At 43.1% G+C, this 23,453-nt stretch overlaps 1 protein-coding gene across 1 annotated transcript in view; it reads left to right on the top strand.

Moving 5' to 3' along the window:
- The first annotated feature begins 7,647 nt into the window (after positions 1–7,647).
- LOC119806361 (zinc finger protein 398) overlaps positions 7,648–23,453 on the top strand; it is a 31,372-nt gene continuing 15,566 nt past the window's right edge. Inside the window, exons 1-2 of the mRNA XM_038318049.1 lie at positions 7,648–7,853; positions 16,282–16,677. Coding sequence (XP_038173977.1) covers positions 7,830–7,853; positions 16,282–16,677 — 420 coding nt within the window. The 5' untranslated portion in view covers positions 7,648–7,829. The remainder of the gene's footprint in view (positions 7,854–16,281; positions 16,678–23,453) is intronic.

The raw sequence follows: 23,453 nt of genomic DNA, 5'->3' as shown, positions 1-23,453 counted from the left end.
TCGGTCAACACCCGAGCCTCGCCTGGCCACAGCCCACTTTTCTCTGCAGTGACAAAGAAACCAAAAGAGAGATGAGGGAAGGCGATACCTCCAGAGTGGCTCTGAGACAAGATGGCCCACAAGGCCCATCTCTGCAGTGAGCTCAGGAATCAACACGGGGAGATGGAGACTAAGACTGGCAAGGAAATGGCCGGATGAAGGGCCTTCCCTTGGAACAGATTGCCACTAGGGGGTATACCTGGTCAGGGTCAGAAGTGCGTGTTTTTCCATACATCCTGTTCAAGACTGAGAGCAGTCCACTGACCTGAGCATGGGTGGGGTCCCCTCCCTTGATGAGAGAAGCCCTAGAAAACGAAGTTAGCCACTCAGGCCTCCGGCTTCTGCTGTAGCGGACAGGTGGGCCCTAGTGAGAACAGAGAGCCCACAGCATCGAAGCCTTAGATTCTAAAGGAAGTAGACAAAGTGGAGAAAGACACAGGAAAAGGGACATGGGAGAAATGGAAACACAGGAAGACAGTGATAAAGGGAGTAAGAATGGAACACAGCCACTATCCCCAGACAATTAACTTCACATTGCTTCCTGCTGTGTTAGCGGTCTGGCTAAAGTATCATAAGGAAAGTGTATAGTATGGGGCAAGTAGATAGAGAAGTAAAAGAGCCCCTGAATAGTTATGTCAGCGCGCACATGCACCTATTTGGCATGGAAGAGTGGCATGTACACATATGTATTGCTATTTAAATGGTTTATTTTAGAAAATATCACACATGGGTTCTGGTAGTTGACTCAGTAGGCAAAACACTTGCTGCTGAAGCCTCAATTTGATCCCAGGGATCCATGTACAGATAAAAGAGAGAGGGAAACAATTCCACGAAGTTGTCCTCTGACCCCACCCTCCAGCACCCACCCTACCTAACAAAATTATAAAAATAATTTAAATGTCTAGTAAAACAGATTTCCTCCCCTCCCCCCAGCCCTTGAGATAGGGTCTCACTATGTAGCTCTGGCTGTCTTGGAATCTCAGGGTGGCCTTAAATTTAGAGACACACCTTCCTCTGCCTCTCCACTGCTGTAATTAAAGGCATGTGCACCACGCCAAACAGCAAACGTGTTTGGTTTTCTTTAAAGATTTTACGGATATGGTTGTTTCCCACCTGCAATTATCTCTGCACACACCATGCATGCAATGCCTTTGGAGGCCAGAAGAGGACATTGGATTCCTGGACTGGAGTCACAGCCAGGCATGAAATGCCATGGAAGTGCTGGGACTCAAAACCACTGAGTCGCCTCTCCAGAGCTCCAGCTGTTTTTTTCAGTCTCTCAAGGTGCGGCTTGCTTCCTAGTCACTTTGTGGCAGAGGGTGCTGTAGCTGCGGTCGGAGGAATTTGGGAATAACCAAAAATAGTCCTTTTAGAATAAATCAGTTTTAATAAAGGGAGAAAATGGAATAAACTTACGGGGCCAAGGTTCCAGGGAAGAGCTGCGAACCAAGAGGAAAAGGAAGGGCCCGGCCTACCCCAAACCCGGTTCTTTTAAAGGTATCCTCCACCCCTGGGGCGGCCACGCCCTCATACAAGGGAGTGGTCAGCCACCCCAACAGGGTACCTTGAATTCATAATCTTCTGTCTCCACTTCTCAAATGCTGGGATTGCAGGTATGCAACATTTTATCTGGCCGGTTTCTCTGTTTTCTAAGGGGCTGAAGAGATGGTTCAGTGGTTAAGAGTGGCTAGTCTTCCAGAGACTTGTGGTGGCTTCCATTTCCCAGGTACAACCATACTCCCCTCCCTTTTTTTGAGACAGGGTCTATCTACATAGAGATCTACTTGCCTCTCAAGTGCTGGGATTAAAGGGGTGTGTCACCACAGCTAGCCAGCTACTCTATTTCTTTTCTTTTTAAAGAGGACACTGCAATTCTTTTTTTTTTACTTTTTTATATTATTATGTATACAGCCTTCCTTCCATGTGTACCTGCACACTAGAAGAGGGTGCCAGATTTCATTACAGATGGCTGTGGCTGCTGGGAATTGAACTCAGGACCCCTGGAAGAGAAGTCAGTGCTCTTAACCACTGAGCCATCTCTTCAGCCCTTTCTTTCTTTCTTTCTTTCTTTCTTTCTTTCTTTCTTTCTTTCTTTTTTTGGACTATCTCTATCCTTTTTCTTTTCTCTCCCAACCTTATGTATATTTTTAAACACACTGTAAACCAATTAGAATTTTTTTGTTTGAATCTGTCTTTGCTGTATGTCACTATCTTTTTCTGACCACATGAGTCTTTAACCAGCTAAGTGATGTGGCTAGAATGGAAGCTGTGACGTTGGTGCCTGGCTCTGCCCCATTCTTTAACTTTTTGAGAGTCTAGCTAGCTTCATGGTGGTATTGGCGGAGACACATTTGCTGTCAGAACTTTATGGAGTTTCTAGGTCCATGCTACCACCATGAAACCCAGACAGGAGAGGAAGCTAAGCCGGCAGATGAGAGCTGGGAGGGCTAGTTTTTCTCCGAACCCAAGGTGCTAGGTTTGGGTACAGCTCTGGCCTGTGCCGTGGCTAAAAAGTCTCACAAAAATGGCTTTTTCATGAATTTGTACCCCAAATATTGGATGCCAAATGTGTGTTTCCTTGGGACTGGATCAGGAGGGACAGAAACTTATATCTACAGTTTTTCTTATTACCTAATTAAAAAAAAACTCACAAAAGAGTTGTAAAGTATATAAGGTTCAGAGACATAAAAGCTTAAATTGTTTATCTAAGAAAATGTTTTGAGGTCTAAAAAGGTAGTTTTGAGTTGTCAATACAAGTCAGGAGAGAATGTGAATTAGGTACAAAAATTTGGACTCATCAAGATAGAATAGATAATAGAGTGTTTTCTTTGAATTTGCTAAACGCAAATGTATTGAACATTATAAATGTAATTCTTTCCTTGTTATTGTTCTTATTGTATATAGTTATACTGTGTTGGAATTAAAACCTTCCTTTTTTATTTAGACAAAAGGGTAAAATGTTGTAGAATATTTTGATAGCACTCTAACACTCCACAGACTGTCAACAAAGCTTACCTTGAATCAGAGAGTACTGCTAGCTACTAGGTGACCAAAATTAGCCATAGAGGTTTTGGAGGACACAGGACATATAGAGAGACACAGGAAATAGTAGGGAGAGGCTTTTTTGAATCAAGGCCTGGGAATTTTACCAGTAAACCACGAGCCTTGTGGGAAAATATAAAATAATGGAAATAGGTTAATTTAAGATATAAGAGCTAGCTAGCAATACACTTAAGCAATTGGACAAGCAGTGATTTAATTAATATAGTTTCTGAATAATTATTTTCAGTCTGGGTGGCCAGGAATGAACAAACAGTCTCTGCCAACATAGGGGCAATTAGATTATGTTGGTATTCTCCCTCTTTCACCTTAGATAGTCTTGCTATAGCCTTGGTTGGTCTGGAGCTCTGTGTACACCAGGTTGACCTTGAACTCACTGAGATCCACCTGCCTCTGCCCCCAAGTGCTGGGGGCTTAAAGGTATGCGCCACCATGCCTGGCTCAACCCTCAATTCATTATCACTCACCTCATCCCTCTCTCACTTTTCCCACAGATTGAATGGCTGGATAAAAGCCAGGTGTGGTGGTGCATGTCTTTAGTTCCAGCACTTTGGAAGGCAGAGGGTGGTGGATCTCTATGAGTCTGAAGACAACCTGGTTTATATAGTCAGTTCCAGGCAAACCAAGGCTATATAGTGTCCTATCTCAAAACAACAACAACCAAGTCAGAGTATTGATGAAGAGATGGTTCAGTGGCTAAGAGCAATTGCTACCTGTGGTAATTTGAATGAGTATTGCCCCCATAGGTGGTTGAATAATTGTACCTAGTAGATAGAACTGTTTGGGAAGGGTTAGAAGAAGGATTTTATTTTTTTATACATAATAAAAGAATCATACATATAAAGCAAAGAGAGTGATTGACTAGCAAGCCTTGGAACACACACCGCATTTAAAGGGAGAGACCTTATTTAGGAAAGTAAGAATTGCCATGCAAGACTGGGCCAAGTATTTATGGGAGGTGTTGATTAAAAACACCATTTTTATTTTGGAATAACTATAGATCCATAGGAAGTTACAAAGATTGTACAGAAAATATCTTCTGAACCAAGTTTCCTCTAGAGGTCACACTATATATTATGCTGTAATGTCAAAATCAGGGAGTTGATACTAGTATACTGTTGTATAGAACATTTTATTTCCTTTATTTTGGTAAACAATGTTACAAGGTATAGATTTACCAGTTTAAGCAACCATTCTCCTGGTGTGGAACATTTTGGCTGTTTCAAGTTTCCAGCTAGTACAAAAAACAAAAACAAAACTGGAAGTACAGTCACTAGAGATCTTGGGTAAGCTTATGCACAACCCTAGGCACAAATATGTGTTACAATATGTAACACATATGTTACAAATATGTAATGAACACATTACATATGTGTTACAATGTGAGTATATATTCAGGATTTTTGTTTGTTTGTTTGTTTTTCAAGACAGGGTTTCTCTGTAGCTTTGGAGCCTGTCCTGGAACTAGCTCTTGTAGACCAGGCTGGCCTTGAACTCACAAAGATCCGCCTGCCTCTGCCTCCCAAGTGCTAGGACTAAAGGCGTGTGCCACCACCGCCCAGCTATTCAGGATTTTTTTAAAGTTTATTTTTTTTATTTTATGTATATAGGTGTTTTGCCTTTCTGTTTGTAAGCATGTGCATGAAATATCTGAAGAGTCTGGAAGTGGACACCAGATCCTCTGGAACTGCAGTTAGAAATGGTTGTTAGTACCATGTGGGTGCTGGGAACAGGACTTAAGTCCTCTGCAAAAGCAGTAAGTGCTGTTAACCACTGAGCCATCTCTCTGTGCATCATGTGAGTGCAGGAGCTGGAGGCCAGAAGAGGCCATTGGATACTGTAGAACTAAAGTTACAAGTGATTGCCAAGTGCCATGCAGTTCTGGGAACAGGATCCCAGTCCTAAAAGAGCAGTAAGTGCTCTTTATTGCTGAGACATCTCTCCAGCTCCAGCTCCACCCACAAAGCATATTTAAGACAAATAATTAAATATAAGTCTTTATTTTAATAATTACTATCAGAGGAAGAAACATTTAACAGCTTGGTGATAGCATTATCATTTTGAACAGGCAGAGCTCAGCTGAAAGTGTCTTATCTGTTGTGAGCTATTTGTACACTGTGTGAAGATGCATTTGCTGTAATTGGTGTAATAAAAAGCTAGATGACTATAGGAGGAGAGCCGCTTGTTTGTCCCATCTGCCTGGCTAGCTTAGCCCCAAAATAACCACACAGAAATTGTATTATTTAAATCACTGCTTGGCCCATTAACTCTAGCTTCTTATTGGCTAACTCTTACATCTTAATTTAACCCATGTCCATTAATCTGTGTATCGCCATATGGCAGTGACTTACCAGCAAAGATTCGGCATGTCTTACTCCGGCGTTGGATTCATGGCATTTCCCTGACTCTGCCTTTTTCCTCCCAGAATCCAGTTCTGTCTTCCATGCCTACCTAAGTTCTGCCCTATCAACAGGCCAAGGCAGTTTGTTTATTAACCAATGAAAGCAACACATAGTCAGAAGGACCTCCTACACCCTACAGATGACCAATAGGTAGGAAGAGATATGGGTGGGATTTCCAGGGAGAGAAAGGAAGAGGCATGAGAGATACCAGTAGACACAGAAGAAGCAGGATGGGCTGTTATAGAATAATCTTGTACACTGAAAATGTGTTGCTATCATTGTTAATAAAAAGCTGATTGGCAGGATTTTCAGGGCAGGAAAGAAGAGCAGAGTCTCCAGAGTTTTGAGCAGATGCAGAGTGAAGCAAGATGAACACGCCATGTTGAGAGACAGCGCCACCACATGGCAGAGAGCAGATAAGAAATACGGGAGGTGGAGGCGGGAGGGTCAGGAGTTAAAGTCATCGTCCACTACCTGGGCTACACAGTTTAAAAGCCTGAAATAAATAAAAAGATAAGGAGTCTTATTTAATAATTCAGAAGTCCATATTTAGTGTTTACAAGAGCATCTAACAATTAAACAAAGCTAACAAAGAACATGGAAATTACTACTCTTTTTTTCGGGGGGTGTAGAGTCCACTGTGTAGCTCTAGATTGCTTGGAGCTTGCTATGTGGGGGCCAGGCTAAACTTAGACGAACAGAAATCCTCCTGCCTCTGCCTCTCCAGCACTAGGATTAAAGGTGAGTAGCACCATATCAGGCTTTGTTCTTTTCTTTTGAGTCCAAATTTTTAAATTATGACTTTCAATAATAAAATCACTAAGTAATTTTCCCGAGGCCAAACTTTTCTTCTTCTTTGCCTTCATCTTTGTCTTCACCTTCTTTTCATTTTATAGAAGTTAATTCTGTTATGGTGATGTTCTGGTTCCAAAAATGATGATTTTAGCTCTCAACTATGCACCATCTGACCACAGTTCATGCTCAAATTAATATAAGGTACTTACCTTGTATGTACACTAAATAACACAGTATGCTCAAGTAGAAGTGGTCCAAGAAGATGACCCTCATACTTTGGGGAATTACAGACTCTTCTATTCTTTAGAGAATTGACTGGATTCATTTACTGAAATACAGGCTTGAGAAGACGTTGATTCATTTGTGTTTGAAAGGAGAGGTATGCTGGAAAGTTATGGTTGTGTGATTATCTTTCTACAACACACTCTGTTAAGCACACAATTTTGTCTTCACTGTCCCTTAGTCCAGATCCAGTAGATATAATTGCAAGCTTTATTTTTGTTGGTCTCAAAAGGGGCTGGTGAGATGGTTCAGCGGAGGATCTGAGTTTGGTTCCCAGCCCCCACATGGTTGCTCACAACGTCTGTGGTTCCAGTTCTAAGAAATCCTTCACCCTTTTCTGGCCTCCATGGACACCACACTAGATACAAGTATAGGCAAACACTCACACACAAAAAATAAAAATAAACAAATATTATAACAATTCCACTTCTCAGCCAAGCCCAAGAGAAGCAGTAATCAAAATCGACCGATCTTTGTGGCCAATGCAAGCCACATGGAGTGTGAGCTTCACTCATTTATAATTTCTTTTTTTTTTAAATATTTTATTTATTTATTATGTATACAACATTCCTTCCATGTATGGTTGCATGCCAGAAGAGGGCACCAGATCTCATTATAGATGGCTGTGAGCCACCATGCGGTTGCTGGGAATTGAACTCAGGACCTCTGGAAGAACAGTCAGTGCTCTTAACCTCTGAGCCATCTCTCCAGCCCTCATTTATAATTTCTACAAAAGATATAACTCCGTCATTCTCACCTAAGTCACTCATTTCTACAGTGGTAGTAGACTGGGTTACTGTCCAGCCTAGACGCTGCCTGCTAGGCCTTACCTACCTGGCATCTGTGGTGCCTTCTGGGTGGATGAGAAAACCAAGTATGTAAGTGGGATCTCCGTTCACCAAAACTCTCTTCCCAGAAGCTGACCTCTGGAAGGGTGCGCCGGACGCGGGGGCCGCCAGGGGGCGCGCTGGCCCGGGAGGACCGACGGGAGCGGGCGCGTCTAGGCCGGAGGAACGCCCGCCGCACTCGTTGTTCACGAAGCGCCTGCTGAGGGGCGGGTGCAGCCGGTGCGGCGGAGGCTACCAGCTACTCAGCTCCTCCGCGTCGCTGCGCTCCCGGAAGCCGGATTGCCGCGCGAGTCCTGTCAGTGCGAGCAACGCGAGACCGCTTCTCGCCGCTTGCGGAGAGCACCGAGCAGCCCGGCCTGTGTGCGGCGGCGACCCCCGGGACCGGACCGGGCAGCGGAGGACCATGGCAGAGACGACCGCCGCTCCGGTAAGGGCGACGATGCGCGGGCGTCTCTGTCATCGGGGCTTTAGGGGGAGCGCGGAGGCTGGGGACGACCGCGGGCCTTGTCGCCCGCGTGGGTCTGCGGCTGTCGCCCGCCCTGAAGGGCCACCGCGGACTGCAGCGCCGGGGGACCGGGTATGAGGTTTCGAGCTCGAACGCGCGGGGGCTGCTTCGCGTTAGCCCGCAGGACGGGGAAGTGGGCTCGAGGGGCTTCTGAAATCCGCCAGCCATCGTGTACAGCCGTGAGAGCTGTCGTTGCTAGGCGCGGCTGGACAGTCACCTGCGAGGCGGCGAAGGTAAAAGCCAAGGTGTGCCCTTAACAGACTGCGCGTCGACGGCCACTGTCGCGCGCCCGCCCGCCCGGACAAGGCCCTGCAGGGACCTTGGAAGGGCCGACGAGGGCGCAGGCTTAGCCAGTCATGCGTGTGCTTGTTTGCTGCAGGCCTGCAGAGGATAGATGCCAGAGCCACCAGGGCAACCGGGACAGCCCTTGCACACAGCCATTAAGGAAGGGGGAATGGTTGATTAACAGAACGTTCCGACTGGAAAGTATTGCTTGTGTTTGCCACCCAAGAAGCCGTTGGTCAACTCAAAGAGACGTTTTAATAGGTCAGATGGCGGGCAGGTCCGCTGAGGAAGCACTAGGAAGTAAGAGAAGGAAGAAGAAAACAGGAGCAGTGGGTTTGGGCGGGGAATAGAACAGAGAGAACACCATCCCTACGCCTGGAGCTTAATTTTTTTCCAAACAAACAAACAAAAAACAATTTAAAAGATAGTAGAGACCATCATGCTGAAAGCTGTGCACATACTTTTAATTCTCTAGTCGTCTTGTTTAGGAGGTAAAACCATGGCTCTCACACTTGGGAGTCAGAGAGGAGGATCAGAAATTTTAGAATATCCTTGGCCAAATAACCAAATTATGTGTCTTAGAAAAGAAAAAAAGTAAAAACAGGAAATTAATTTCAGTGATATGTGTTATTTAGCCTAATGCATGCAATATTTCAATAGCATTGAATAATACAAAATTGTTAATGAGACTTTACAGCTTTTCATCCTAAGTCTTCACACCGTTATTATTTTTATACGCAGCGTATCTCAGTTGAACCGACCACATTTCAGGCCCTCACTGATCACATGGAGTCAGTGGCTATGGTACTGACCAGGGCAAATCTGTTTTATGACAAAGAATTGGGAAATACTGATATTTTTAATTTTAAGAGACAATTTTAGGGGCTGGAGAGATGGTTCAGCAGTTAAGAACACTTGTTGCGCTCTCAGAGGACCCTGGTTTAGGTCCAGCATTCACATGGTGGCTAACAAGAATCTGTAACTCCGGTTCTAGAGTATCTGATGCCCTCTCCTGGTGCCACATGTATACACAGCAACATGGTACTGATATATATATTTATATCATATATATATATATTTATATCATATATATAAAATAAATCTAAGCGATTTAAAAACATTTCTAGTCTTTGAGAATTTAATAGAATGTATTTTCATCATGTTCACCCCATTCATTCTCCTAGCTCCTCCCAGGTTCACCCCCTTCCTTTACCAGTGTCCCCCAGTTTTGTACCTGTGTGTCTATATGACCCATGGAGTCCAATTTGTGCTTCTCTTATACTCCTTGGTGTATATTCCATCCACCAGAATGGGGTTGGCCTACCAGGAGCCACACCCCTAAAAAATGGGCTTTCCCTCCCCCAGATGCCGTCAGTTATCCATAGCTCCTCAGTTATGGGTGGGAGCTCATGAACCTCCTCTTCCCCTTCTATGCTGTAATGTTGGCTAGCTTGATTTTTTTTTTTCCAAGACAAGGTTTCTCTGTAGCTTTGGAGCCTGTCCTGGAACTAGTTCTTGTAGACCAGGCTGGTCTCGAACTCACAGAGATCCGCCTGCCTCTGCCTCCCAAGTGCTGGGATTAAAGGCGTGTGCCACCACCGCCCTGCTGGTTAGCTTGATTTTATGCAGGCAGCCACAGTAGATAGGAGTTCGTGAGTGCCGCGTTCTTGTCACGTCCAGAAGACACTGTTTCACTCCAGTCCAACCTTAGGTCTTAGGACCTTGTTGCCCTTTTTCCGCCGTGGTCGCTGAGCCTTGGGGTTTGGGCAGTGGTGTGGATGCCCCATTTGGTTGAGCACTTCACTGACAATTTTTTGTTTTAGTTTTGTTTTTGGTTTGGGTTTTTTGAGACAGGGTTTCTCTGCTGCTTTGGAGCTTGTTCTGGAACTCACTCTGTAGACCAGGCTGCCCTTAAACTCACAGAGATCCACCTGTTTCTGCCTCTCGAGTGCTGGGATTAAAGGCGTCCACTATGACCGCCCAGCCTGACAAATTTTTTTACTACTATGAGTACTATTGAGTCTTTTTGAGACAGAATCTTGCTATGTAGCCCCAACTGGCCAATATATAGTTCAGGCTGGCCCCAAGCTCACAGAAGTATTTTTGCCCCTGCAAGTGCTAGGACCAAAGGCATTTGCCACCACACCAGCTGTTATTTTTTTAATGTACCTTATAAGGTAGAAGGGTTGGTATTAAGAGTACAAGTGGAGAGACTGGCTTTAAACAAGATCAAGCTCCTTTGAGAAAGAAAGGACCCATGTATTATTACTGATAGGTTTGGTGTGGGAAGAAGTATAAAGAAGAAGAGTTTAGGCCTAATTTCTTCAGTTTCCTTTTTTTGTTTTCTGAGAGGTTTCTCTGGATAGCCCTGGCTGTCCTGGAACTCACAGAGATCCGCCTGTCTCCCCTCTTCCCCCTACCTCCCAGTGCTGGGATCAAAGGCATGCACCACCATAGTCTGACTCACTTCAGTTTTCTTAAAGTAAGACACCATGTCATCTCTGGAGTGTAAGGTGCTATGTGAATAAGTCTCTGCCCTCCCTGTTTGCTCTCTAAATCAGAAGGTAGAGCATCCATCACCTAAGAATGTGCTCAAAGCACACCATCTCCATTTCTTATCACACTTGCTGAATGAAAATATGGATTTTAACTGGATTGTCAATGACTTTGTGGGGCTGGGATCAGGGTTTGGGATTAAGGTCTTGCTATTGTAGCCCTTGCTGGCTTGATACCCACTATGTAGCCCTGACTAGACTCAAACTCAGAGCAATTCTCCTGACTCAGTTTCCTTAGTGCAGAGAACAACATAGGGGAGTTGTGATTTGGGATTCCCCTTTATATGATGTGAGTTCCATTGATGAATAAAGAAACTGCCTTGGCCTGTTGATGGGGCAGAACTCAGGTAGCCGGGGAAAACTAAACTGAATGCTGGGAGGAAAAATGAGGAGTTAGGGAGATGCCATGGAGCCACCGCCAGAGACAGACACAATGAAACTTTGCTGGTAGGCTACGACCTCATGGTGATGCACAGATTAATGGAGATGGGTTAAATTAAGATATAAGAGTTAGCAAATAAGAAGCTAGAGCTAATGGGCCAAGCAGTGTTTTAAATAATATGGTTTCTCTGTGATTATTTTGGGTCTGAGCTACTAAGCTGCTGGGAACCAACCTCCTTTGATGGAGGACTCCCATTGGCTAATAAAGAAACTGCCTGGCCCATTTGATTGGCCAGCCTTTAGGTGGGCGGAGTAGACAGAACAGGAAGAAGGAAGTGAGGTAGATGGCTCAGTCAGATGCCACACCTCTCCTAAGTGAGACAGACCACTGTGCCTCTCCTGAGAGAGGAGACAGATGCGATGAAGCTCCAGCCCAAGATGGACGTAAGCTAGAAACTTCCCGGTAAGACACCACTTCGTGGTGCTACACAGATTATTAGATATGGGTTAATCAAGAAGTGAGTAAGAGGCTGAAAATAATGGGCCAGGCAGTATTTAAAAGAATACAATTTGTGTGATGTTATTTCGGGGCATAAGCTAGCCAGGCAGCCAGGAGCAGGGCGGCAAGAACGCAGCCCGCAGCTCCTCACTACAGAATGGCGCCCACGTGGATAACTGAATCCACAGAATGCTTGAGAAAGCTTGGGAAAGAATAGAGTAAAGAATGGATTCTTGGTAACAACAATTTCTCGGGTTTGGCTTTACTTGCTAGAGCAAGCACTCTCATCTAAGAGAGGCTTCCTGACTCAGCTTTAGCTGCAAAACCCTGCAGTCCTTTTAAGAGGTCCTGCCACAAGACACGTAAACGGTATTGATGAAAAGCTGAATGTGTGCTTTTCGGTTTTCAGCCACAGCAGGAAAAAAGTTGTGCTGTTTTAAAATGCTGGCTTTCTGGGCCATCCTGCCAGGGTAAACTCTGACTCTTTCAAGCAGGCAGTCCTGACTATGGAGCTTTTGAGTGTTGTTTGACACCGTTGCAGCTTGCTTGCTGGCAGGGACCTTGAACCTCCACAGAGTTGTGGTGACAAACATGGCTACAGCAGTATCTCTGCCATGAGGCTGGAAAGCTAAGGAATGGGCTAGAGTCACGGCTTTAGTCCTACCGATATTGTTTGGTAAATTAAAGACTCATGTCGTCAGAAAAAGAGATATACAGTAAAAGAAAGATTCAAAGTCGAAGAAAATGTCTAAATGATTTATGATGTGTTAAAAATATATGCAGGCTAAAGGTTAAAGTTCTTAAAAAAAAGGAAGTAGTTTGTTGTGGTGGTACACACCTTTAATCCCAACACTTGGGAGGCAGAGGTAGATTGACCTCTGTGACTTCAAGGTGTGGCAGCACACACCTTTAATCCCAATGCCTGGGAGGCAGAGACAGACAGATCTCTGTGAGTTCAAGGTGTGGTAGCATACGCCTTTAATCCCAGCACTTGGGAAGCAGAGGCAATTGGATCTCTGAGAGTTCAAGGACAGCCTGGTCTATAGAGTTATTCCAGGACAAAGATATACAGAGAACCTGTCTCAAAAAGTAAAAGTAAAAATAAACGAAATAGAGGTTAAAACAAAGCTGCACAAAGATGGAAAATATACAGAGAACCTTGATACTGTATACTATTATGCTCTCTTTGGATTGTTTGAATGCTGAGGAAGGAGCAACAGCTGCTAAAAGATATTTGTTTATAAATGCTGCGGAACTAATACAACATAGATATTTTGAAAATACCTTGACTTCAGAATTTGGATCTAAGGATATGATACTTTGGAAAAGAGATTCTTCTTTTGTTTTTACAGAAAATGAGACTCTGTGGATTGCTTCTATCCCAATATGGTATGATAGACCACGCCCTCCTGAAAGGTTGCTGTGAACACCTTCAGAAAATTACTTTACCCAACTGATGACTGAGATGAACCTGGCACACAGGTTACACCATGAAAGATCTGATTAACAGCGTCCCCATTCAGCAGGAAGCAGTTGGGAGAGAAATAACTGTGCCCATATTCCCAAATATTGCTTATAAATATTCTTTTACATTTAAAGGGGGATATGATATAGATATGAATAATTTGCGTTGGTATGGATTTTAAGGTCAATTTTGTTATATGTATATGTATGTCTGATCTTGATTAAGGTATTGTGATTGTGTAGTTCATTTAAAAAATGTAATGTATATAGGTTGTTAATGAATAGTCATCAATAATAGTAAAGCTTGTAGTCATGTTAGTTAGATTTTCTAGATATATAGAGATATATTTAAGTTAAATATGCATTCTTCATATCTTTCAAAGACTATAGAATATGGCATTTTAAATGTTTTAATAATTTAGGGCTTTTCATGACAAAAGCCCTAATGCTTTTCATGACACATCTGCTCCTGGCAGCACCAATCTACTTCAAGAGGGAGATGGGCATCGAAGAGGCTACTTATGGAGTTTGATAGCCATTTGGGCAAGAAATTGCTCTTGCCTAGACTATTGCATAAACTGGACACAGAGAACCCTCAGAGAGAGGATTGCTGAACTTGCCTATAGGTGAGATGATCTCTCTGGGTTCCTGATTCATGAAAGAGTCTGTGAGACATTCTGCAGGACACAGCAGATAGTGACTGAACTGTCTTTGAAATTTCCTGCTTCATGGGAAAGTCTGCTGGATACTGTGGGCCTATAGGCCGAAGATAGATGCCCCAACAATACAAAAGAACTTTGGGTGACTGTCCAGGCAGCGAGATGTCTCTATCATTTCTAGAGTTTGGAAATTGCATATTTCTTATTTACTTAGGTAATATTGTGTCCTTCTGGAGTCTTTGATGGAGCTGAAGAATAGATAGTTATAGTTGTTTTCCTTTGTTATGATAAAAGATAAAGTAGATATAAATATTGTAACTGTAATTCTTACTTGATAACTGTTTTGTTATATGTAATTTTACTATGTTAAAGTTAAAGCCTTTCTTTTTTGTTTAAACAGAAAAAGGGGAAATGATGGAGGACTCCCATTGGCTAATAAAGAAACTGCCTGGCCCATTTGATTGGCCAGCCTTTAGGTGGGCGGAGTAGACAGAACAGGAAGAAGGAAGTGAGGTAGATGGCTCAGTCAGATGCCACACCTCTCCTAAGTGAGACAGACCACTGTGCCTCTCCTGAGAGAGGAGACAGACGCGATGAAGCTCCAGCCCAAGATGGACGTAAGCTAGAAACTTCCCGGTAAGACACCACTTCGTGGTGCTACACAGATTATTAGATATGGGTTAATCAAGATGTGAGTAAGAGGCTGAAAATAATGGGCCAGGCAGTATTTAAAAGAATACAATTTGTGTGATGTTATTTTGAGGTATAAGCTAGACGGTGGCCAGGAGCTGGGCAGGATGAAAAGCAGGCCTGCCCGCAGCACCTCACTACACTCCTTCAACAGAATTGCCACCATTTGGGTCCCAGGAATTTAGCTCAGATAATCAGGCTTGACTTGCAAGTGTCTTTATCTGCTAAGCCGCCTCACTGGCCGATTGCCCAGCCTTTTCTAGCTGATTCTTTGCACATTAGTTTGAGAGTTTGCAGAAGCCTGGAGGGCACTGGATAGTGTTGGTAGTGTCAATGAGCATTGACCGTTGGTGTATGACAGCATCTCACATGATTGTATGATTTACTTTTGTAGATCTCACTCGACTGCTTGTAGAAACAAGCAAAAAAAAAAAAAAAAAAGTGAATGATTCAACTCATTCAAAGTAGGAGGTCAGCCAGCAAGTGACAGGAGTGAAATGGGGTTGAAAGGTGCCAGAAATGGTCAAGCAGGGAAGAAAGCAAAGCCATGTACAGGCGGTAGGCCTGGGCAGATGGAGTCATCATAGGCTAGAGTTATTATTAATGGATTGGAGATCAATGAAATGAGACTAAGACAGTGCATGAAGTGGAAATAGAGGGCTGTAGCCAGAGCCGTGTGTTGGGTTCCGAGAGGAGAGTCAGGCCTTGAGGAGGCTTAGTCCAGATTTCTTCCATTTATGATACTCTGTTTCAAAGTACATTCAGTAATGAATAGCCTGTGGCTTTCTTGGAAAAACATCTAATTCTGACATTGTTACCCGCCTATTTTGTGGGGCTGGGATCAGGGTTTGGGATTAAGGTCTTGATATTGTAGCCCTTGCTGGCTTGATACTCACTATGTAGCCCTGACTAGACTCAAACTCAGAGCAATTCTCCTGACTCAGTTTCCTTAGTGCAGAGGACAACATAGGGGAGTTGTGATTTGGGGTTCCAAATTCCCACCTATTTTTCCACATCTAGTTTGTCCTTTGGAGTTTTATAGTATAAGATTAAATAAACCTGTCCTACTTTCAATTTCATAACCCTTGAATATTTGAAAGTAGTTGTCATATTTTCTCTAGACTATGCATCCTCAGTCTGTCAGTTATTACCAATTGGTATAGTTGTAGCGTATAACCTCAGTGAAAGACAGAGCTAGAATATAAATTCTTAAGAGATTTGTCGTAGAGCACTGTGGTAAGTGAAACTTGGTGAGAATTCTTTGCCCTTTCCAGAGATAGAGGCAGCAGCAACCTGAACTTCTGGATCCTTTATTAGAGAGATGGGCCAAACTGGTCCTAAGAAGCCACTTTATTTATCTTTATCACTATCTTTCCCAGTTCATTCTTGAACCCACCAAAACAGTTCCCTTGGCTTTTGATGCCTACAGGTTTCAGAGCAACAATATAACAGAGAGACTTAACTTTTCTTTTCTCTTCTTTCTTTCTTTCTTTCTTTCTTTCTTTCTTTCTTCTTCTTCTTTTTTTTTTTTTTTTTTTTTTTTTTTTTTTTTTTTTTTTGGTTTTTGAGACAGGGTTTCTCTGTGTAGCTTTGGAACCTGTCCTGGTGCTTGCTTTGTATCCCAGGCTGGCCTAGAACTCACAGAGATCTTGCTTCTGCCTGTGGAGTGCTGAACTTAAAGGTGGCCACCACCACCTGGCCTAAAACTATTTTGATTATTATCAGCTGGACAGTTAAGTAGCTCTTATCTGGTTGTAGTTTAGAGTCAGGAGTCCTTCTAACTCAACGTCTTGCCCCCATCTCTCCATTGCACGTAGACTTCTGACTGGGACTCGGAATGCCTTACATCTCTGCAGCCTCTTCCTCTTCCTACACCTCCAGCAACAAATGAGGCACACCTGCAGACCGCAGCCATCTCCCTGTGGACAGTGGTGGCTGCTGTGCAGGCCATAGAGAGGAAGGTGGAGGTCCACAGCCGGCGACTCCTCCACCTAGAAGGCAGGACAGGGACAGCAGAGAAGAAACTAGCCAGCTGTGAGAAGACAGCAACTGAGCTTGGGAGCCAGCTGGAGGGCAAGTGGGCCGTGCTGGGGACCCTGCTGCAGGAGTACGGGCTGCTGCAGCGGCGGCTGGAGAACCTGGAGAACTTGTTGAGGAACAGGAACTTCTGGATCCTGCGGCTGCCCCCAGGTATTAAAGGAGATATCCCAAAGGTAATACCCCACTTCTAGGTTACAGCGGTACCACTAGCTCAGACACTAGCAGTTTAAGGGTAGTCTTGGTCAGTCAGGTACTTAGATATTTTTATTTCCTCTTAAAATTTCGTAGGTTGATGGAACTTTGAAGGTATTTCATGTTTGTCTACTTGAGAACTCTACTATGTTCATATCTTCCTTGCCTTTCTTTGTTTTTGTGAGATAGTCATGTAGCCAAGACTGGCCTTGAACTGCTGCTGATTTTTTGCTTATATCTCCCAAGTGTTAGGATTACAGTCATGGGACAACCGTGGCTCAGTACATGTACATTTAGAGTGTCAGCCTTCCAGAGAGAAAATCCGTAGTTGACCCTAGATTCTTTTTCCTCTTTTAATCTCTTTCACTTTTCATGCATATGAGTCACTTCTCTCTTTATAAAACCGCCTGCCACAATCTTAGTGAGAAAATTGAGTTCAATTTCATTGAAATCAGTTAATTTGAATTTGGGTGACAATTTTGGTGAAAAGTTAGAGGGAGGACAATGTAAGGGATTATAATCATGTGGTTCTTATAAGGGCTAGGGTCATCTGTGAGTCTAGGCTGTCATTCATGGAGTAAGCATGCTGAGATGCTAGCACCGTCTTTTGAAAGAACTAGTTATAAAACAGAAAGGAAGTTTTGATGATCACTGTTTGACAGCAAGACGCCTAGTTTCCAAACATACTCTTTCATTTATACAATTGTTTGTTCATAGACACAGGCCTTTTTAATTCTTTAAAAATGTTTTGTTTTGGGCTGGAGATATGGCTCAGAGGTTAAGAGCACTGGCTGCTCTTCCAGAGGTCCTGAGTTCAATTCCCAGCAACCACATGGTGGCTCACAACCATCTGTACTGAGATCTGGCGCCCTCCTCTGGCGTGCGGGCATACATCAAGGCAGAATGTTGTATACATAATAAATAAATCTTAAAAAAAAAAAAATGTTTTTTTTGGGGGGGGAGGTAGGCATGCCTTCATTCCTAGCACTCTGGAAGCAGAGATAGGAGGATCTCTGTGAGTTTGAGGCCAGCCTGGTATATATAACAGTTCCAGGGCAGCCAGGAATACATAGAGAGGTCTTGTCTCAAAAAAACAAAAAACAATTTTTTTTGGCTTACGAGTTTGATATGTAGCCCAGACCTGCTCACAACTTAGAATCTTGCTTCAACCTCTCAAGTAATGGGGGTTTCAGGCACGGGGCACCATACTTGGGTTCCACAAGTATTTCTTGAATACATTTTTTGTTTATTTTATATATTTTCTCAAAGAAAAAAACTAACATGTGAAACATATTTAAATATTTTGATAAAAGTAAAGTCAGGTTCTTCTTAGTGTTCTATTTTCATATGGATGCCTTAGAAGGTCTCACCAAGAAAATGATATTTAGCCAGGTATGGTATCATATGCCAGCACATGGGAGTCAGAAACAGGTGATCTCTGAAAATTTGAGGCCAGTCTGTGGTACATAGGGAGTTCCAGGCCAGACACACACAGACACAGACACACACACGCGCGCACACACACACACACACACACACACACACACACAAGAAATTGATATTTGAGCTGAGTGAACTTCAGGAAGAGGCCCAAGATTATGAGAAGAGCTGAGGAAGAGCTTTCCAGGTAGGAAAGAGTAGTTAATACAAAGTCCCCAAGGCACAGTAGATTTATAACACAGGAAAAGGAAAAAGGCCAGTGAGCCAGTGTGCATGCTTGACTAGACGCACGATTGAAGAAACAGAGTGGAATCATTGAATTCTCATTGTTCCAGGCATTACCTGCTTTGGCATTGATGACACACTATTTTAATCTTAGCACTTAGGAGGCCAAGGCAGGAGATGGAAATTTGAAGTTTTGTTTGAGATATGGTCTCTCTACATAGTCTTGTCTGGCCTAGACCTCACTTTGTAGACCAGGCTTGGTCTGCCTGAACCTGCCTCTGATTCCCAAGTTCCCAAGTGCTGGCATTAAACCTCCAGAATGGAGGTTTGAAATGAGTTGGGGTACAAAATAAGACTTTATTCTTTTTATGTTTGTTTGTTTGTTTGTTTTTCAGACAGGGTTTCTCTGTGTAGCCTTGGCTGTCCAGAAACTTACTCTGTAGATCAGGCTGGCCTTGAGCTCACAGAAATCTGCCTGCCTCTGCCTCCCGAGTGCTAGGACTAAAGGCATGCACCACCATAACTTCTCACCACCCCTGGCTCCTGCAAGACTTTATTATTAGCAAAAACAACAACAACAACAACAACAAAAAACTCAACTGGCTTAGTATATTTTAACATTTTTGGAGTTCAAAGTAGAATAATTTTTAAAACTCCATAGACATTATAATAAATGACTGATACTATGACCTTTAAGACCAAGGAATGGAATTTGAGTGAGAAACTTAAGTCCAATGAGAAGAAACTGCAGAACTTGAGTACAGGAATTATTTCTGGCTTATGCTTAGAAAAGTTATGCTGGCTGCTTTGTGGAGATTTGTTGAGGCAAGAACAGAAACAAAGTGGAAATGGTGAGGGAGGGAGCACTAATAACACGAGAGTGGGAGTGGCCTGAGAGATGACACCATGGCTGTGAGATGACACGGGGACTGTAGTAGGATCTTGTCAGGCAGGGACCATTGTCCTAAGGATGTTTGCAGAGAACCCCACATTCCAACTATCTTGAGAGCTGTTTGTTAACAGAACCCGCCCCACATTCCAGCTATCTTGAAAACTGTTTGTTAACGGAATCACAAAAAGAATGTTTCCGCTTACACCAGGGGTGCTGACTGGTGACCTTTGCTACCCTGGCAAAGTTCCTTCCTACCTCTCCTCCCACACCAAGCCAAGTTTCTCATTCAAGGGCTATATAAGCCACAACCATTACCCTAATAAAGAGAGACCTTGACAACAGAGCTCTGCTTGGTCTCCTTTCTCTCTCCCGCCCTTGATTCTTTCAGGTAGTGCCTCTTCAGACCTTGAATAACTGGACCTGCTAGACGGGTCAGGATTTTATTTGCTGGGAATTAGGCATGAGGAATAACTGTCATTGTAAATTAACTGTGGGATGATTTACTGAGAACTTAGTGTTCTGTTTTACTTATTTCAAGGCTTATAATTTTCTTAAGAGTCCTAACTTGCCCAAGATCTTATGGCTACCAACAATAAACAGCAGCATTGTATTTTTAACCTAGCTGGATCTGAAACATATACTCTGTGGATTTACTGACTCTTAGGCTCATAGTTTAAGAACTGAGAGATGCCTGGGTGGTGGTGATGCACACCTTTAGTCCCAGCAGAGGTAGGCAGATCTCTGAGAGTTCAAGGTCAGCTTGGTCTACAGAGTGAGTTCCAGGACAGCCAGGGATACACAGAGAAACCATGTCTCAAAAAACCAAGACGGAATGAGAGAGGGGGGAGGGAGGAAGAGAGAGAGAGAGAGAGAGAGAAGAAATGAAAGAAGGAACTGAGAGATGGATCACTTGTTGCTCTTACAGAGGATCTGGGTTCAGGTTCCAGTCATCTATAACTCTAGTTCCAGGTGATCCGGTGCCCTCTTCTGGCCTTTGTAGGCACCAGGCATGCACACAATACACTTAACATACATGCAGGCAAAATACTCATACAGGCACATAAAATAAAAGTAATCTTTATGAAAAGAAAATAAACTTAGATGGTAACATTTCCTTTAAGATACTGATATGGGGAGCTCACTAGAGATGATCGCTCAGACCCTCAGACACAGTGTATAGCCAACTGAAAAGTCTTTATTCCGGCAGACTGAGACCACACCTGGGTGTTCAGGGTCCTGAGTATCCTTCCCATCTTCACTTCCACTCCCATTCAGTACATAGGGGTTTTAAAGGCTGAAACCTACTGGCTCCTCGCTCAGTAGGTGCAGGGGGCTTTGTAGAAGTAAGCAGTCTGTAGCATGCAGTCTTAACAGAAGTAAGGAAAGTGGTTAGTTGGAGGGGTTCTGCACAAAGAGGCAACTAAGATGAACAGTTAGCTGGAAGGGGTTCCTTACAAACAAGCAGTTTTAACAAAGGCTAAGATAACTTAGCTAAGATACCCTGTCCTTTGATTCCTAGAACAGAGTCGGGTTATTTTCCATGGGCTTTTCCATCAAGGAGATCAGATTCTAGTTAAACCTGAAATGGCTTCAGCAAGAATATAAGATGGAAGAACCTCTGTACTGGCTTGCCTAATCACAGTGCCTCAGGGAGTAAAAGGAATGAGTAGTTATCCCTGGGCAATGTTAGGTTCAAGAAACTCAAGGAAGGGTGAAGAACCCTTGACACGGAGATAGTATTGTCAGTTAAGCGATGAGAGAGGGGGAGAGGCTAGGCGTCTCTAGAGAGAGTGGGTAACAAGAGATAAGCTTCAGAGGTAGAAGGGGTCAGCAGAAAACACCAGTGAGTTAGCAGGAAAGCAATCAGAGAGTGGGTGGAGCTACAGGGCTAAGAAGGAAAATTGTGATTCGTGAGTTACAATACTGGGAGGTCTAGAAAGGTAAAGATAGTGGACGTGATTGGCAGCGTGGCTGTCAGAGGAAATCATGACATAATTTGCTTGACTGGCAAGATGGAGATAGAGGACTATTAGAATAGCACAGTTGTAGAGTAAATAGGAAGAGAAGAATGGTAGGAATAGAGTTCCCTTCCTCCCTCTCTCCCTTCCTTCCCCCCTCCTTCCTTCCTTTCTGTATAAGTATAGAACTATTAAAAATAAGGATCTGGAGATCACTGACTGCGCTTCCAGAGGGCACAGTTTTTATTCCCAGCATCTACATGGAGGTTCACAGCCAGTTCCAGGGGATCTGCTGTTGGCCTCCACAGCCACAAGGCACAGACATACAAGCAGGTAAAATACCTACACACGTTTTTTAAAAGTGAGAGAAAAACATAGAATACACTCCCAAGACTCCTCAGAAGCAGGTATTGCTTTTTCCCTTGTCTTTCCAGAGAGAATTTATTAATACTGCAGCAGATGTGTTTACTATATACCTACATGCATTATGTAGAGATATATAACTTTTACGTAATTGTATATAATACAGATTATTCATGTTGTTTTTGCTTTGAGTACAGTATTTTATTGTTATAAAATAATAACATCTTGGTTTATGAAATGGGGACATAACCATTACTAACTTTAGTAAACCATACAGACTTATTATCCGAGGTGTCATAGCAAAGGAAATTTCAAGTCACTTTCCATGAGTGTTAGCTGGAATCTTTTTTTAAACTTTATTTTATGTGCATTGGTTTTTTTTTGCCTGCATGTATGAGTGAGGATACCAGATCCCCTGGAATTGGAGTTACAGACAGTTGTGAGCTGCCATGTGTGTGCTGGAAATTGAACCCAGGTCCTCTGGAAGAGCAGTCAGTGCTCTTAACCACCGATCCATCTCTTTAGTCCTAGCTGAAGTCTTATTGAGTATTCTGATATATATTTTCACTTAGTACAATAATCCTTTGAGGAGATTTACTTACCATTTTATAAAGAAATAAGGACTTAAAGTTTAATCAGAGTCAGGCATGGTAGCATGCTGTTTGGTTTTTTCTCTTTACTCTTTTGTCTCTTTGTGGGGCCCACCACCCAGCTCCCAAATAAATCACAAAGAGGCTTATTATTACTTATAAATGCCCAGCCTTAGCTTTGGCTTTTTTCTAGCCAGCTTTTCTTAAATTATCCCATCTATCTTTTGCCTCTGGGCTTTTATCTTTCTCTATTTCTGTATACCTTTCTTTACTTCTTACTCTGTGGCTTGTTGTGTAGCTGGGTGGCTGGCCCCTGGAGTACTCTTCCTTATCCTTCTTTTGCTCCTTGATCTTTCCTCCTTTTTATTCTCTCTGCCTGCCAACCCCACCTTTCCTTTCTCCTGCCTTGCTAAATAGGCCATTCAGCTCTTTATTAGACCAATCAGGTGTTTTAGACAGGCAAAGTAACACAGCTTCATAGAGTTAAATGCAACATAAAAGAATGTAACACACCTTTGCATCCTTAAATAAATATTCCATAGCATAAACAAATGTAACACATCTTAAAATAATATTCTACAACAGTAGCACCTATCTGTAATTCCAAAATACAAGGGTTGGAGAGATGGCTCAGTGGTTAAGAGCATTGCCTGCTCTTCCAAAGGTCCTGAGCTCAATTCCCAGCAACCACATGGTGCCTTACAAAATACAGGCGGCTCAGGCAGAAGGATTTTATTCATGTTCAAAGCCAACCTGATCTGCTAATAAGTAACAGGCCAGTCAGAGCTATGCAGAAACACCTGGTCTCAATAAACAAAAGCAAACTACACACACACACACACACACACACACACACACAAAGCAACAACAAAAAACTAGATTAAAATGTAGCACAGTTTACAGAGTGATTGCCCAGCGTGCATGAAACCCTGGGTTCGATTCCTGACACTAAATAAACTGGATATGGTAACACATACATGTAATTACATGTAATCTCAGCATTCAGGAGGTGAAGGCAAGAAGATGAGGAGTTTAAGTCACTTTTCAGCTACACAGCAAGTGTGAAGCTAGCCTGTGCTTCACACAAAGTGAAAAGGCCGGATGTGATGGCTCATGCCTTTAATCCTAGCACTTGGGCGGCAGAAGCATGCAGACTTGGGTTTTAATATAGAATTCCCTATTGGGTGTTTTATTGCTTCTCTTGGGCACCTTCAGATGTTCATTGGGATCACTTAAATTAATTATTAATTATTAATTAATAGAATAGCAGTAAAGGTAATTTAAAATTA

Source organism: Arvicola amphibius, chromosome 2, assembly GCF_903992535.2.
Source record: "Arvicola amphibius chromosome 2, mArvAmp1.2, whole genome shotgun sequence".
NCBI lineage: Eukaryota > Metazoa > Chordata > Mammalia > Rodentia > Cricetidae > Arvicola > Arvicola amphibius.
This window is presented reverse-complemented; position numbering and strand designations above follow the sequence as displayed.